This window comes from Coffea arabica, chromosome 9c (assembly GCF_036785885.1).
Source record: "Coffea arabica cultivar ET-39 chromosome 9c, Coffea Arabica ET-39 HiFi, whole genome shotgun sequence".
NCBI classification, from domain to species: domain Eukaryota; kingdom Viridiplantae; phylum Streptophyta; class Magnoliopsida; order Gentianales; family Rubiaceae; genus Coffea; species Coffea arabica.
Window position 1 is genome coordinate 43,816,867 of NC_092326.1, and position 16,987 is coordinate 43,833,853.

At 34.9% G+C, this 16,987-nt stretch overlaps 1 protein-coding gene across 1 annotated transcript; it reads right to left on the minus strand.

Moving 5' to 3' along the window:
* Positions 1 to 7,446: 7,446 nt before the first annotated feature.
* On the minus strand, positions 7,447 to 12,222 carry LOC113707820 (lysine histidine transporter-like 8). The gene is made up of 5 exons (XM_027230144.2): positions 11,382 to 12,222; positions 11,127 to 11,263; positions 10,510 to 10,931; positions 9,209 to 9,340; positions 7,447 to 8,213 (listed from the first exon to the last, which is right to left on the minus strand). The coding sequence occupies exons 1-5, from the start codon at positions 11,948 to 11,950 to the stop codon at positions 7,725 to 7,727; spliced, it is 1,749 nt and encodes a 582-aa protein (XP_027085945.1). The 5' UTR covers positions 11,951 to 12,222; the 3' UTR covers positions 7,447 to 7,724.
* Positions 12,223 to 16,987: the final 4,765 nt, after the last annotated feature.

Consider the following 16,987-nt stretch of genomic DNA (forward strand, 5'->3'; position numbering starts at 1 on the left):
TACGAATAGAAAGCAAAAGAAAAAAAATCAGGATCACATTTCTTGAAAGTGCATGTTAAATCAGCACCGCAGAATCGAAGTCCTTTTTTTTTTTTTTTTGTGGTTTCTTCTTTTGGGGGCCTTTTTATCGGTCTGTGGTTCTGAAACGTGAAAAGAAATTCAATGACTTATTTGTGGACGCGGAAGCTCCCCGTTTTTTTTTTTTCTTTTCTTTTCTTTTTTTTCCTTCTCCTACTTAATGCGGAAAGCACTTTCTCTTCGATGTCAAAGGAAAAGAAAGTTCTATCATAAATGTGGAAACAAAATACTCCATATTATAACAAGAATAGTGTAGTGGGGCCAATCCACGTGTGACGCGTGTCAGCTCGGACACCTCAGCTTGGAATAGAGGGAGGTCAGCTTGGCCATGGCGCCGCCTCTCCATGAAGTGGGCCTAGTGGGCTGCCACCTCCGGACTTTTAGAGGTTGTCATACGAAACTCTAAAAAGACTCCGAATCCTAAGGGACTCCGACTCCTATATGGAAACTACTATCCGTTAAACCTATAAATATGGCACTACGCGACAACTTAAGGTACGACATCTAAAGTACTCTCTACTGTTACCCTACTCATAAACTCTACTGACTTGACCGTCGGAGTTACTCCGGGGAATAGCCCCGCCGTTTGTCCATTTGCAGGTTAGCGCGCTCACCTCGCCAGCTCGCTCCCTTTCAGCTCGTTCAGCCATTTTAGCTCAGTTCGGATCTTGTTTTTGGTAGCTGCATCAAATAACATTCCTCAAATTCTGAAATTAATATTTAATTAAAGGGTACCACATCAGAATCATGCATGATGGCTTGAATATAATTTTTTTTTTTATTCTCCATTATTGGGCAGGTAAAGACTTAAAAGAGTGGAATCAAATTTGACGGCCGCGAAGAAGGAAGGAAAGGGTCCTCACTCTTAAACTCGTAAATTAGAAAGCTATGTATTTCAACCAATAAAGTCGGTTTAGTGGTTAGAGAGAACTCTTAGAGTATGAAGTTATTCAAAAAATAAAAAGTTGTGCATTTCTACAGGTTGATATAATTTATAACGATATGAAAACATTTAATACTTATCTAGTATGGAGTGTTTAAAATTTTTAGCAAATTGAGGATATATAGAACTACCAAAGAGGATCAGAAGGAGGAGAAAAATAGAAGGAATTCATGGTATTGCATCATATCTAATTTAAAGAAAGAGAGACAAGGTTGAGAAATATAATGAATTTGGTAAAAACGGAGACAATCGGGTATGTAACAGTGGATTCTCTTCCTCCAAGCAGGAAAAGTATATCGCAATAAAGAGTAATCACGAAAGTCAGTCAGCTTGGTCAATGCCTTTGAATCAGGGAATATATAAGATAATGGGTTGCATAGGCCTACCTGTGCCTTGGCACAATTTATAAAAGGAAGGAATAACTTTAGAAACCTCGGGGTTTATGACGATTGCAGTCACCTCCTTTAAGATTTAAAAAATTACAGAAACCTTCTTTAGAAAGTATGTTTTGATAATAAATGATGATATAAGTATGCAAAATCCAATGAATATTCTACATTGCCCCTATTTGATTTACAAAACAAATTAAATGACAAAAAAAATCAAATATCAACATTACTTTAAGATAGTTCTTTGCAGAAAAATTTAGGTCATATTTCAAGGCATCATTTTGTAATGTTTGGACTTACTTTTTTCTTCTTTTCTTGCTAAGTAAGTTGTGAAGAAACTGTTTTTAAGGAATGTATCCCTACTAATCAGCTATTTATAAAACTAAGTAAGAAATTCATTTAAATGACCTAAGAATTGAATATAATGTATTAGACGAGATGAGGTTAGAGGTTTTGGATAAAGAAATATTTGCAAAATGCGGTTTTCTTTTCTTTTTTTTTTTTTTTTACACCCATTTTCACTTAGGATTTGTAGAGTTGTTAAAATTATTATAGTCTTTTTATAACACTAAGAGACGTAAGTGTAATTTTTCAATACTCAAGAGGGGTGGCTGCAATTGTCAGAATCCTCAAGAGAGGTTTATGAAATTATCTTTTTATATTATGATAACTTTTATATATACTGTCAGTGTACAATTTTCTTTATACTGATAGATATATATTATAGCACATGATATGAATTTAAATTTAAAATTCAAATCATACATGTGGCATGTCCATAACTGCTAGTGTAAAAATATCATTACACTGTCACTGCATAAAAAGTTAATCTTTTATATTATGTAAAAAATATTATAAAAAGAATTATAATAACTGGCAAGCAAAATAAAGCATGACTATTCCAATTACATAATCTAAGGCTCTGGTTGATAATCCAATTTTGTAATTAAATTTAATGGATTCAGATCTTAACATATTCAAACTGTTTAATAATAAAAAATAGAACATATGAATTAATTAAGTGACACTGAATTTTTTAGGTAAAACTTGCTTTCAAAATTAAGTGATAAACTATTCACTTATCACTGAATATGATATACACTGAATATGAGATACACTCCAATGTGTTAAATTTAATATTTAACAATTCAATGATTTAATGAATTCAAACATCAGTTTTCATATCTTAATTATATGAAACGCACCCTAACTTCTTCTGCATAAATTGATTTTTTAACCATAGTATCAATTAGAAAATATCCATAAGTAGAAACAAAACTTTCTTGAAATTATATTTTTCTAATCATGGAGTGATTGATGAAACAATTGCCACATTTGAAACATCACTTAAAAAAAAAAAAGGTCAATGTAAGCTAAAGCCTATGAAGTATGAACAACATCATAGGCACGTTCAATTTTGTCAACCATAAACTCTTGAAATGCTTGCTAGTGAAGCCCAAGTACCATTTAATCTTTAGCAACCAATTGGGAATCCTTACCACGCTGCGGAAATTTTTGACAACCAGCCAAAATTAGAAGAGAATTAAATTTCAGGGAGCAACTGAAAAAATGAATCTAAATAGTTCAGGAGTTCACCTGAAGGTGTTAAACTTCCATCTTCAACGAACTACACAACCACGTGATGGAAAGTTCTATCGTACATGTGGAAACTAAATATTACTCCTTCCGTCCCACTTTGATAGTCATGTTTCTTTTTTCACACAGTTTAAGAAAAAGTAGTTAACTTTGTTGGAAAAGTAAATTTAGATTGTTATTTTCCTAAAATACCCTCACATTAAATAGAGTACAACTTTATGGGAACTTGAATTGATGGTAAAAAAAGAATCAACTCTCATTAAATGGGGTAGGTTTATAGCAACAACAACTTGTATTGAATAAGGGTATTTTAGGAAAATGAAAATACAACTACATTCTTCAATTGGAAAGTGGACTGCAATTTGGGACAGACAAAAAAGGAAAACAGGACTATCAAAGTGGGACGGAGGGAGTACAAGAATAGCATTGTTCAAATTCTGAAATTGGCATTTAATTAAAAGGCACCGCATAGGAATCATGGACGATGGCTTTTTTTTTTTTTTTTTTTGGTTGGTAAGGACTCAAATGAATGGAGTCAAATTTAATAGGGGCCGAGGAGGGAAGGAGAGAGTCTTTTAAATCTTTAACTCGTAAATTAGACTTAGAATTAATTACAGGGAAGGGGGGCGGGGGGGGACTTCTTGTAGTATGTGAAAAGGAATCAAAGAAACGCGTCAAGGAGTGGACATTCAAAAATCACCTCAGCCTGCCAATAAAATTGTTGGCTGATTTTATTTGACTCCCTCAACTTCATCATGATGGCCAATGCGACCACATGACCACCTATCGCAGTCGCACATAGAAATAGCTGCTCCCCACAATTGTTCTTCTTATTTTTAAAATAAATAGTGTTTATACTACTTGTCAGAAATTGCAACTTGCAAAAGAGAATTTACGATGAGTTTAGGTGAGTATTTATTTGAGCGGGTTCAATCACGAGTTGCACAATAGTTCTATTGTATGATATAATAATATATTTTAAATTATAAAAATAGTAAAATTTTTAAGTTTGTGGTTCAATCGGCTGTTCAATAGGTTTTTTTTTTTTCTCGATTCATCGATCGAACCGCAGGATCATTGACTGGTCAATGAATTTGTTGCTTTGCTGGTTTAATTAGCAACTCAATCTTGTCCTATGGCCGGTTCATCGAATTGATCGGTTCGATCGCCGGGCCGAGTCGGATTTAATAACTATGGGAGTTGGATTGGATAGTAAAAAGTTGGAGGGATTATAAGTAAGAAATTTTGAATTCAAAATCCTCTCACTTACAAAAGTTAAAAATCAATAATAATAATAAAAAAAGACATACAAGTTTGAGGTTTTAGTTTTGCCTAGTGTTTTTAAGTTGCCATTTGAGGTTGTGGTGGCGTCTTAAAATGCACTTCAATTAGTAGAATTTTTTATCGGGGTGCTTATTAAACGCTTAATCATATTATTTGGATGCATATTTGTACAAGTACTTTTTTATTTGAAAATGTGCAATTTTTAAATCCTAAAGGATATTTATTCTAAAAGCACCAATTTTAAACTTATGTTAAAAGTGCTTTAATGATTAAAAACTCTATTCCGAAATTTAAAGAATGATGCTCATCAAATACGCTATAAGTGTTTGCTTTTATCCTTCAAAAATACTTTTGTAACAAAAGTACCATGACCCCAAGTGAGGCCTAGGTGGGTCTCCCAAGTCCATGAAAAACACACATGCCGCGCAACACCCTTTCGTTTCCTCCTCCCTTATTCCCGTTGGTGTGCCAATGCCATCATGATCAATGATCAATGTTCCTGAATAATTGTCAAACACATGAAACTTGAGAACATGCCTGTTTTTGCCTACTAGGTGCGTAACACGGCATTCTTTGCTTTGGAAAGAGTTATATATTGTCAATGAAGCACGAACCTCGAGCATTCTTGCTCTCTTTTTCAAGCCAGCACCTAGAATTTCGCTTGCACAGTGGATCCACCCAAGAAACTAAATCATTCTTTGACTCATTTCCAACCTAGCTAGCTTGGATTCTCACCCAAAACACACATCCAATCATGCCTAAGAATTGTTTGTTAATAAGGATAAACAAGCCCAGTTGGATTTAAATTTGATTTCTTTCGAGTATTGCATTCCAAATGTGGCATGGCACGACGTGGAACAGCGCTACGGAGAGTTGCAAGGGAAACGGTAAATGTTGGCGGCAGTCGACTGATAAATTCTATGCCTTCAGCACTAGTACAGCCTTCTGACGCTGGTGGTATAATTGAATCAGAACTTTCTAGGAGTCATTTTTAGTCTGGCTACCTATGATCGTATGGAGGATGCAATAACGATCGGAACCTGATGCGCAAAAGGCTTCGGCTAAGGGACATCCAACATGTTTCGGAAAGTGCGAGTGGGTGGGAAGTTGGATCCATGTCTGCTGTCCCTATAGATGCAGAAAGGATATTACTTTTGTGAGTGTGAGCATAGACCTGTCAATTGGACCTAATGATCCGGTTTTCATAAGCTCGAATTCAGTTCTTTTAATCTGTAACATTTTCGGTTTCGGGTTATGAATTTTAGATTAATAAATGTGAAACTTATACTTAACTCACATAATATTCCGATTGTGAGTCTTATTTGGGTTTAACTCAAAATCACTTATTTCTCCTTAATTTTCTTAATATAATTACTATAACTACAACATTAAGTTGTAAAATTAGTTTAACATTTGCAAACTACAACATTAAAACTAAACATGAACAAATAATAGTTTTTGAAAAGTGTATAAACCAAAAATTTTTCAACAATATTTATATCTAATTCGTTCAATATATATGAAAAATAGTAATAAAACATGTGGTCATAAACCAATACATTTTCAAAAGTTGGAACTTCTTTATAAGCTTGTGATTTTAATGCAAACATACTTGATAATTTGTGTTGCTAGACCAAAAAGAAATCAACTAATATTATGCCAACACAAAAAATTTACTCAACCAATAAGAAAAGTTAACTATTCAGTTATGTATTATTAATATTGACTCTTAAGAAAACTAGTAGAAGAGTTTTCAAATGTATTTTTGTGTTTTGTAATTTGTATATATTTAGTATTTAGCAATAATATATTTGGATATATACTTATACATAATATCAAAATATAAATATTATATATACATAAGTAATTAAAGGGTCGGGCCTATATCATGTTTGATCTTAATGAGACCCAAGCTTGGCTCATATTTAATTTGGATCTAATTTTTATACTCAAACTCAGACCGACTCACTAAAAGGTCGGATTCATCGGATTTTTTCTCGAGTCGAACGAGCCGAGTTCGGGCTAACCCATCCCCATTGACAGTCCTATATGAGCATTTATATATAAAAATGGCAGACGCTCTAATTTTAAGAGTTAAAAATCACTCTTAGCCATTTTTTTTTATCATTATCCTATATTCTTTTAGGTATTTTTAGCCCTGGCATATTACATTCCCGATTATTTTCAAATAATATAAATAACATTGGAATTAATCTTCTAATATACACTAATAGTGTATGCACTTTCACTATTAGATGCATGACACAGAATTTGAATTTGAATTTGAAATCCAAATTTTACATATGTGTTATGTATCCAATCGTCATAATATATAGACTGTCACTGCATATAAGCTTTACTCATAAAATGTCATGAATGTTAGAGACATATTATCGTGTCCGCCACCCAAGCTACTAGTCAATCAGGGACGTCATCTTGTAATCGTCACACAAGCAAACAATAAAGCAAAAATGTGGGAGACATTATGGCACGCAATGCTCTGCCACTAATGGCTTTGCTTTATATATATATATATATATATATATATATATATATATATATATATATATATATATATATATATATGTGTATGTATGTATATATATAATTGGGTGATGGGGGATGGGCAGGGCGTGGGGGGTTTTAGAAAAACGACATACTACACTCTATTAAATATCAGCAACCAAAGACTAATGGCTTTGGTGGATCAGAAGGAAAAAGCAAGCCAAGTGCCATCAGCCCATCCGGCTATGGCTTATACAATCCCCTCCCACTAATGACTTTGCTGCGCATTCATTTTAAGTGCTACCCATCAAATCTCAAAACTTTACGCCCACCATCGGGTAACATCCACAATAATTTTCCCCGTTTCTTCTTCTTCACATTTATTTGTACATTGTAGCAAAATTGTCAAAAGAATGATGAAAACAGTTCCCTGGCGATGAAAAAAGGCATTGCTAAGTTTGGTAATTTCTTGCCTCGGCTGCGATTTGATGTACGTAAGATCGAAACTCGGGTGCAAGCGACCTGAAAATTAAATTACGCAACATTCGGACTCTGACGGCCCAATCCAATCTTTTTATTGTACCCAAAACAGGTGCAGCAAATGAAGTTGCAAAGGAGATCTTCTACAATACTATTAATATGATCAGAAAATTACCCAGAAATTTAATTTCTTGATTGATAAGAATGAAAAAAAAGCAGGCACATGTTAAATACAATCCAAAAATTTATTCGCTTCACTAAAATAATACTTACTATTAGCCAATAAAATTGAATGTTGTCTATATCTTTAAGGCTATTAGGTGTTTGTTTGCACCTGGTTCCATTCTACTTCCCCCACCCCCACCCCAAAAAAAACACAAAACAAATACCAAAACCCAAAAAAGGGTTTTTCCCAGAAGTCCCCTTGAATTATTGGGTACTGTACATGGTTACTGGGGCTTAAAGAAGCTGAGTTTAATGCCGGTGTCAATGATAACATAAACACCAGCAGCGCTGAGAACTGCACTGAGAGCCATCCCTGCAAGGCCCAGAGTCCAATTCAGCCACCAGATGGGACCATACTTTTTTGGTTTCTTGAACTTGAGCCACATGAAACAGGGATGAGCCAAAGTGACGGGCAGGGAAATTGCTCCAATGAGGCCGGCCATGCTGCTCAGGAAGGGAATGGCCACCGCCACAAAGAAGACGCCATAACCAAACATAGCCCTGATAATAGCCCTCAGCCACCAAGGACATGGTTTCTTGAAGCGTTGGGTGTACTGGGATTCCATGTCATCGAACATTGGCATCCCATAGATTTGGAAGGAGCTCAAGGCGTTGACTATCACAAAGAAACTCATCAGCCCTAGGACGGATCTTGCAACGTCTCGACTGTGGAATGCATATATTGCTGCCAACATTCCTCCGTTTGCAGGAATCTGTCAAACACAACCAAAAATATTAAGTACCCCAACCAAAAAAAATAAAAATTTATAATCTATATATATATATAAATTACATAAGGCATTTTTAATTAGGATGGTCATATCATAATACTTCCAACTCCCTATTCTTCTTTTACCGTTCAACTTAGTAATCCAAACTAAAAAGACAAATTATATATATATAAATATGTAAGATTAAAAAATTAAGATTGGTACTATTCTTGAAACTTAAATTTAAAACAAAGTCCTACTAGCCTTCAAAGTGGGAATTTTTTTTATTTAAAATCTTTATTTTTAATAAAAACAATACCAATCCTACCAAATATAAAAAATAGATAACAACATAGTTTAAGAGAAAGATACAGAACATTTGACCGTAAACTATATCTATTCAATTTGTACGTGTCAGATCTAAATTCAACCCTAATTAGATTTGAATAAGAGTGTAAAATCCAACCACTAAGAATAACCTAGGTTATTATTGATTATTTTGTGTATTTTGATTGTTTTCTTCATATGTAAATATGTAACGCTACCATGTGATTTTTATATTCTAAATCTCTTTTTATTATTTTTTTCAATTTTTCATTTGCATTTCTAGATAACAATACTTGCAACCATTGCGGTCAATTCTTGGTTTTATACAGTTTTCATATTACGATGATGAATACGGAATCAATTGTAAACTTTTTCTTAGATTGACACCACTTAATCCAAATTTATATTATGAATAACTAAACCCGGCGCTTTTTTTTTTTTTGAAACGCAAAAGTAATAAGTTGTTTTTAAAGCGTAAAACTAAATTGCAAGCTATGAAATTTCTTATTTTGCTTCATATTTTAACTCTTCAATTTGGAGGTTGAAATATAAATTTATGCATATTACGGGTCAAGATGCTAGCAATATTAAATCCCTCCCTCTTAGTGATAACATGCATATAGAGTAATAACGCAGAAAATGGCTAATTAAAATTAAGTTTGCCTCCATACCGCGCGACCGTATGCCCAATAGCCAGCAATAGCGAGAGGGAACAAGCACATCGCCACAATTACATATGCAACTTTGACGCCTCTCCACATCGGCACCCGAGAAGGATGTTTCTCGCTCGAAGGCATCGTAGCCTGCATCAACCAACCAAACAATTCCTTTTTCTTAGCAGCAGTATTATACTATTCTTGCAATTATTAAAAGGGTACACCTGCAATTAATGTAAGATTTAAAAAGATTTTTTTATTACTAATTTTTAGCAGCTGATGACATGGCATCGTATAAAAAGTCAAATATCGACAGCCAAAAGTCAAATACGTCCTACTTAGGTAGCCAAAGACTTCTGCACCTATACATGCATTGGGATCATTGAGCCATCACCGACAATTTGCTAAGTCAAGAGTTAGCCGGCTTTTTGGAGTTCCATCAGGAATTAGATTTAATTAATCAACGAAAAGTCTAGTACTGAAATTAACAAAAGATAACTAGCTCCTCGAATTGGGTTCTTGGGTGGTAATATCCCACTTAGCAGCAGAGTTCCCCCCCTTAGGCTAGTTATCCCACATCGGTTTTTCTGAGAGGGATTTGGATTGGGTAGTTAAATCCCTGACTGGGTTCCAAGAATTGCTGGCTTTTAGAATTTCATCTGAAATTAGGTTTAATTAATCAACAAAAAGTCTAATATTAAAATTGACAAAAAATAAATAACTAAAAAATTAAATTTTTAACGAATGTCTATGCATCACTCGCTAACATAACCAATATTCACTAAATTTAAAATATATATGTATTAATAATTACTGTCTTACCTACTTTCTTATATTTATTTATTTATTTATTCTAACTAACTTTATATTTTAAAAACTATGACACCAAAAAAGTAATTTATGACCACCAATTAGACAGACCATAAAAAATCAGCATTGTACGCGTCTTCCATTTCGTCATTCTAGGTTTGGAGTCAACCCATGTAGTTGTTTAATGATCCCAAGAAGTACTAGATGATGATGCTTCATACTTGTCGCCAGAAGACTCAAATATCAAATCAGTTCTATCTCTTTATTATACTACTATTAACTAAAAAGTCCAATCAATCATCAAGTATTCTACGGAAAGACGAATGACTTCTTGCAACAGCAGCCCCCAAAAAAAAAAAATTCCACATTACTTTGGATGTTATTTGCAAAATAAAAAAAAAACAAATAAAGACACGGAAATGAAAGGGTGGCATGTTTGGAAAATTCATTTGTTTTTATTTAATGATTAGTGGATTAATATGAATTTGGTAGTGATCAACGCTCACCTGAATCTCTAGTACGAGATTATGGCCTCTGAAGGCAAAAGCAATGATACCCAGTGCGTTGAGGAGCTCAAAAACCCTAGCAACATCTGAGTTGGCCTTGACCGGAGCGTAGGATACATTAGGGAGCCTACCCTTACTGACCGACACCACCCACATGAGTGTACAGTATCCAACGGCGGTGATGGCCCCTATAAGGGATACTCCGGCGATAGAGTTCAAGTTGGGCAGCTGAGACAGGACGACTGCCCCGCATGTGAACACCAAGTACCATTCCACGGTCGTCAGCGGCTGGTCCGCGCATCCACACAGCGTCTGGTACAACATCTTACATGTCGAGCCACCAACGACGATCAGGGCCACGCAGGTTCCTCCCGATAAGTACAGGATCGGGAATGTCGCCAGCAACTTCGACAGTTTGTTCCCTGAATTTTATCAAATTTCATGGCGATTAAGATCGTTCAGCCCTCTAGGTCTAGGGCCCATACATCCCCCCTCCAACACCTTTCTGGATGCAGAAATTGATTTCTACGACTCTATCTAATGCGTTAATTTTGATTCAAAACATATATCTGATGTAGCTGTTGGTTCTAGATGTTTATATTAATTTAAGAACTCACCAAAAGTTGCGCTAGCAAGCTGCATGTATCTGCTGTAGCGGATACCAGTTTCATAATTTTCATGGAGCTGCACCAGCAGATATAAAGTGTAAAGCTGCCATATGAACGCCAACGTTAAGCAAATGACACCCCATGCCCTGCAAATTAATTAACAGGCAGAGTAATTAATTAACTAGCTAGCAAGTTATGAGTTAAAGTCAGTTGGACTCGATTAATTTGAAATGGTATGCATGCGTGAATCATCATCGTCCTCACCATCCAAGAACTGTGAAGGCAACGGGGAGAACAAGGGCTTGAATTCCAATCCCAGAACATAAAGTGTGAAAGGCAGCATAGTAGGCATTCCCGTTTCTGGACTCGGTGATGGGGAGCCAAGCATCATGGGGGTCGAGCTTTGTAAGTCTTAAAGCCTTCCTGAGGGGGCTTCCGAGAGGAGTAATAAATCGACTGGCGGGTCGAGATCTGTTAGGGGTTTTGGTTGCTCCCGCTGGATGGTCTGCAGAAGTGAGAAAAGGTGATCGAGACAGAGAAGGGGAGTGGAATTGGGAGGGAGGGGCCGATACTATAAGGGGTGACGGAGCTGTGGACGGCGGGGGTCGAGATGTGTTAGGGGTTTTGGTTGCTCCGGCTGGATGGTCTTCAGAAGTGAGAAGAGGTGATCGAGACAGAGAAGGGGAGTGGAATTGGGAGGGAGGAGCCGATACTACTAGGGGTGACGGAGCTATGGAAGGCGGGTGTCGAGGGGTTATTGGAGCGGAGGTCGCTTGGTCGACCTCAGCCTCAGCCACCACGTTGCCTCCTTGTCCCAGGTTTTCTCTGCTCATGGTTCCAAGCTAGCTTAATTAGCCACCTCTCTACAGTACAGAATTTCAGTTAATTTGTCTGTGGCTCTTGATCTTCCTCCTCCGACTGCCCACACTAGGCGACGCGCGTCTACTTATATAAGATAGATGTTGCATGATCATGACTACTATACCTTTCCTTGTGCATGGTAGGCTAGTAAATAAATTTAAAAAAAAAATTTTTTATTTTGGAAGAAAAAAGGGAGGTGTTCGATATCCAGCGTATGCATGTTGACCAGAACAGGAGGGGATGGATCATGGATGCTACTTGCGACGACATGCGCTGAATTGCTGACTGCAAGAGATATTGGTGTGGCAATTAAGTACTCCATGGAGAAATTAATGCAGCAGTTTGACAAACTTTTGGCAGCTCATCTTAGCTTCTTTGCTTGGGCTTTTCAAGTTCTCATAGTTCATACTTTGAATGTTACTTTCATTGGGCTAAGCCGTCAAAGCGTAGCATACCTTGTAAGACTAAAAAAAAAAGGCAAGTCTGCTGCATTGAATATGTGATAGTAGCAGTACTGCATTTTTCTCAGGGCATCTTTATTATCCAAGAGTATAAATTGGCTTGGCTTGACTTGACTTGGTCTTAAAACTTAAAAGTTCGCATTCGCATCAGATATTTGGTAGTTGGTACTACTGTGTCTATCGTCTCAGCCGTCACCCTGTGTTTTCGCCACCGGCTAATTGCTCAATAGTCCTTGAAATTTTTAGCAACTTTCTCTTAGTCCCTTGACTTTGTAGATTTCGTCTGTTGAATTGTTATAATTTTTGGGTGTTTGTCTAAAACTTTACTGTAGAAGTTGCAGAAAAAATTTTTAAAGTGCGCAAATTTTTTGGATATTTTGAAGTGTATAGTTTAAAATTTTTGAGAAGTTCTTTGATATTGCTGCCTGTAACTAAAGTTGTTAAAAAACTTGTAGCAGGATAAAAAAACTTGTTTGACAAACAAGGCCTAAATTTGGGTGGTGCAAAATCTGAGGTCTATAAAGTTAACTACACGTTTAGGATATTGATGACGGCCGGAAAAGAATGTAGCTTAATTTTTTGGGTGCTGATGTTCATCTACTGTTATCATGTGCTTATTATGAATCTTCGTTGTAATTGTAAGAGAAAGGGACTTTGGGCAATTGTCAAAGTAATCGGAATAATTCTACGTAATTAATTAATATCTTGTGTCTCTCTATATTTAAAAGTCAATCTAGTCCGCTTTCTCTATATGTCAGTACCCTGTCATGTTAAACAATTTGTTAAACAAAGTGATTCCACATTAATTGGTTAAAATCACCATAGTACTGTGAAAATCTTGTGTTACTCTGCTCAAACTCAATTGAATTTGAGAGAGAAACCCAAACTCTTTAGCATACATAAATAAAATAAAATAAAATAAAGATCAATGGACAAAATAGTTTCATGTTGGAAACCCAAGATGAAAACATCATTATAGTTGTGAAAAAATAGACAATTTCATCCCTATATTTTTATACTTGTGCCGATTTAGTCCTCGTATTTTATTCTTAGCCAATTAGATACCTTAACTCGAGATGCAAGTCCAATTAAGACCCTCTGTGGCAGCACCGCCAGCAAAAGTCCAGTGGACGTCAAATTGACCAAATAGAGAAGGGTGCTTTTGGAACATCACTTATGGGACTGTAATAAAGCCAAGTAAATCATGCGTTAGCACGACAAAATGAAAGTGAGGAGCTTAATTTGCAGACAAAAGCAACATGTTTTGGAGCTGAAGATACTGCACAGGATTTGGACGTTTTCTGGATCTTTTGGATACATGGCTGCTAATATGTCATGGATTTGTAAAATTTTGAGGAGAAAGGTGTTTGATTGTAAACTTGAATATTGAACGTGAAAGATAAGCAGCCAGCCAGCCAGCCAGCTTTGATAGCTGCAAGTTTATTCGACGCCTTGACGACAACACATTAGTTTAGAATACTGCAATAATCTAAGTGAAGTGCTTTACGTCTAATTTCTTCACGTGGGCCAAAATTTTCGCTTCGATTTTTATTTACAAAATGATTTTTATGTACTATTAAAAATGTGGGAATGAAGTGATGAGGATAAAAGGATTATTCTCTTTTTTTTTTCCTCTCTTCCGCGAATGAAGTCAAACTATAATAAGCGGGGAAGACTAATCCATATCCTTAGAGGAAAAAGAGGGGAAGAAAAACTTTGACCTATCTCTTGTACAAATAAATTTGGGTTTTTTTAATAACTTTAACTACTGTAATCTCAAAAAAATTTCTCAAAATTTTTTTAACTACACACCTCAAAATACCCAAAACATGCAACAAAAATATTTCCTCTCATCCGTTTTCAATCAACTCGAGGAAAAATGGCTAATTTTGTCCCCATACTTTTATACTTGTGCCGTTCTAATCCCCATATTTTATTCTTAGTCAATTAGATAATTTAACTTAAAATGCAAGTCCAATTGCAAAAGTCCAGCAGACCTCAAATTGACCAAACGGAAAGGAGTACTTTCGAAACATCACTTATGGGGCTGTAATAAAGCCAAGTAAAATCACCTTTTACATGAGATAAAACTCTGGAAAAATACCAAAAAACTGAAAACGACTTATGTAGAAGAGAGTTAGGGTTTTAATTTGAGAGATATTTGGCCAAAATTCTAGCGATTGATGATGGAGAAGGAAGAGGAGGCCGATGGGATTGTAGCCCCAAAGTCTGATTCAAGTATACACAAATGAATATTTTCTAATGATAAGTATGTTTCATTGGATTTTTACTAACTGTATGATTCATTGTTTAACAGTCCATATCCAAGCTGATGAGGTGACTGAAACAATTCATGTGCAATCCTCTGCTCCAGAATTACGTTCAAGAAAAATCCATAGAAATGTTGGCTATTTTTTTTTGTCACGTTTCGAGCCAAACCTAAAAACTTGCCCCTACACGCAAGCTCAACTTTGGAGGTCCAGGATGGCTGCTGTTGTGTCTCAGGGAAAAGGCAAAAGAAGAAAAGAAACTATTATATGTTTTTTGGCATTAAAAATTCTATTTAGTCTTCAACTATTAGCTATTACTCTTTGCTGGTTCTCACTTCAAATGTATTTGCAAGCGCATAGGTTGTTCGATGAACCGGATAACTTCATGGACAGTAATTAAGAAAGTTGAAGACAATCACTTAGCTACTGCTAAATGTGTAAAATTTTATTTTGGAGCTGAAACAGTTATGACGCCAATCATATTTTTGGCTGTTGTAGTTAGTTTTGGATGACTTGGAATTATGAAGCTGAATCTCCATGTCATTTTTTAAAATTAGTACATGTAACAGTTTACTAGCTGAATCTCCATGTAATTTTTTCGGCTGTTGTAATTAGTTTCGGATGGCTGCTATCCTTTATTACTTAGTTTTGGATCACCTAGTTTTGGATAATATGGCATGGATAGACACCTTACTGGTTGTCTTCTAAATAGATTCTATGTAACTATGACTATGTTATTCAAATGCAAATCTGCCATGTGTTCGGATTGAGATGTTTTGAAATAAAATAATTTATCTTACAAATTTCAATCACCTTTTTATTTTTTCAATCACCTCTTTATCTCGCATACATCACATCACAAAAAATGCTACAGTGATTATCTCAAATAAATTATCCAAATAAACTCCTATCCAAACAATAGGAGTTTGAGTTGTAAATGAATCGAATTAAATTGAATTTTTAAACTATCAACCTCAATTCAAATTTTTAAACTTAAGCTCAATTTTGAGTTCAAATCCAAAATGAGCTAAAAATTTAAGTTTGAGTTTGATTCAATTTATATTTAATAGGTTCAAATTCGACCCCAAGTTCAAAAATTTATTTAATTTTAATATTAAATAAGCACAATACATAAATACTATCTACATAATAAAATAATAAATGTAAATTCTACAAAAAAATATAAATAAGGGATAATTTTAGAAACTTGCCTCGAATTTTTTCAAATAAATACCCTGTAATATTAGAAATTACACTGACCTCCCCTTTCATGTAATGCACCATCAGGAGCCCTCGGATGACCAAATTGGCCTAAAAAACTTGTGCTAACAAATATTGAAAATCTGAGAAAAAGAAATTGCTTTAAAATATAAATTTTTTCTGTTACTTGGCACCAAATAGTTGGAGATATATATACTTAAAGGGCCAAGTAGCACTTGTAATATCATTATCTTAGAAAAACCAAAATAGCTTTAAAAAATCAGGGTATTAGAGGCTCAGCCATTCATGATACTTCATTTGGTGATGGATTTGTGCAAAAAGGTGACTAATATACCACAATTTAGGCTCCATCAAAATCACTAGAAGTAAAAAATCAAACCTTTTTTTGGTTTTTTAAACCTACTTACAAGTTTTCTATGTATTAATTGTTTTTTTATCATGTTAATCTTAATGGCACCAAATGCTTGTCATGGATATAATTTAAACTTCTTAGAAGATTATATGCTATACTTGTGAATGTGTCTTTGTGTTACTTGATGATGGTCGCATATGACTTTGTTCATAGAATATCTTCAATTAAAGTTGGCATGAAGTTTTTTTTTTTTGGCATTTTCACCACCCTTATATTTTGGCATGAAAGATCCGTTGCACAACCAACCGCTCTTTTTAGGCTTAACGGTCAAAAGTGTAGCTTATTGTATGTTTTTTCTTGCTATCCTGAGAGGATCAAACTAATGGCAATCTTTTTCTTTTTCTTTTTTTGTCATTTTCCTCATCAAAAGTGTTTATTGTTTTCTTCTAGAGACAAGGAGGGTAAATTTGGAAGACAATTATGTGCTAGTATTTTTGCTTCACTTTTGAGGTTTTTTTTTTTTATGATAGGGGTTGATTTTATTATTAAATATGTCAATCAATGTAAGGTCAATGTAATTTTTAATATTAAAGGATATTTATATGAAATTATCAGAAGTCTCGAGAGAGATTTCTAAAATTATCCCTATAAATAAATATTTTTAATAAAAAATATTAAAATTTATTCGAACCTTAATGAGCAAAA

What these genes read in the sequence shown, in the direction of transcription:
- LOC113707820 (XM_027230144.2), bottom strand. Translation starts at nt 11,950, where the DNA reads ATGAGCAGAGAAAACCTGGGACAAGGAGGCAACGTGGTGGCTGAGGCT. An exon ending in ATCTCGTACTAGAGATTCAG is followed by an intron (nt 9,341 to 10,509) that starts GTGAGCGTTGAT and finishes TGGTTGATGCAG; the next exon opens with GCTACGATGCCTTCGAGCGA. An exon ending in ATTGGGCATACGGTCGCGCG is followed by an intron (nt 8,214 to 9,208) that starts GTATGGAGGCAA and finishes TGTGTTTGACAG; the next exon opens with ATTCCTGCAAACGGAGGAAT.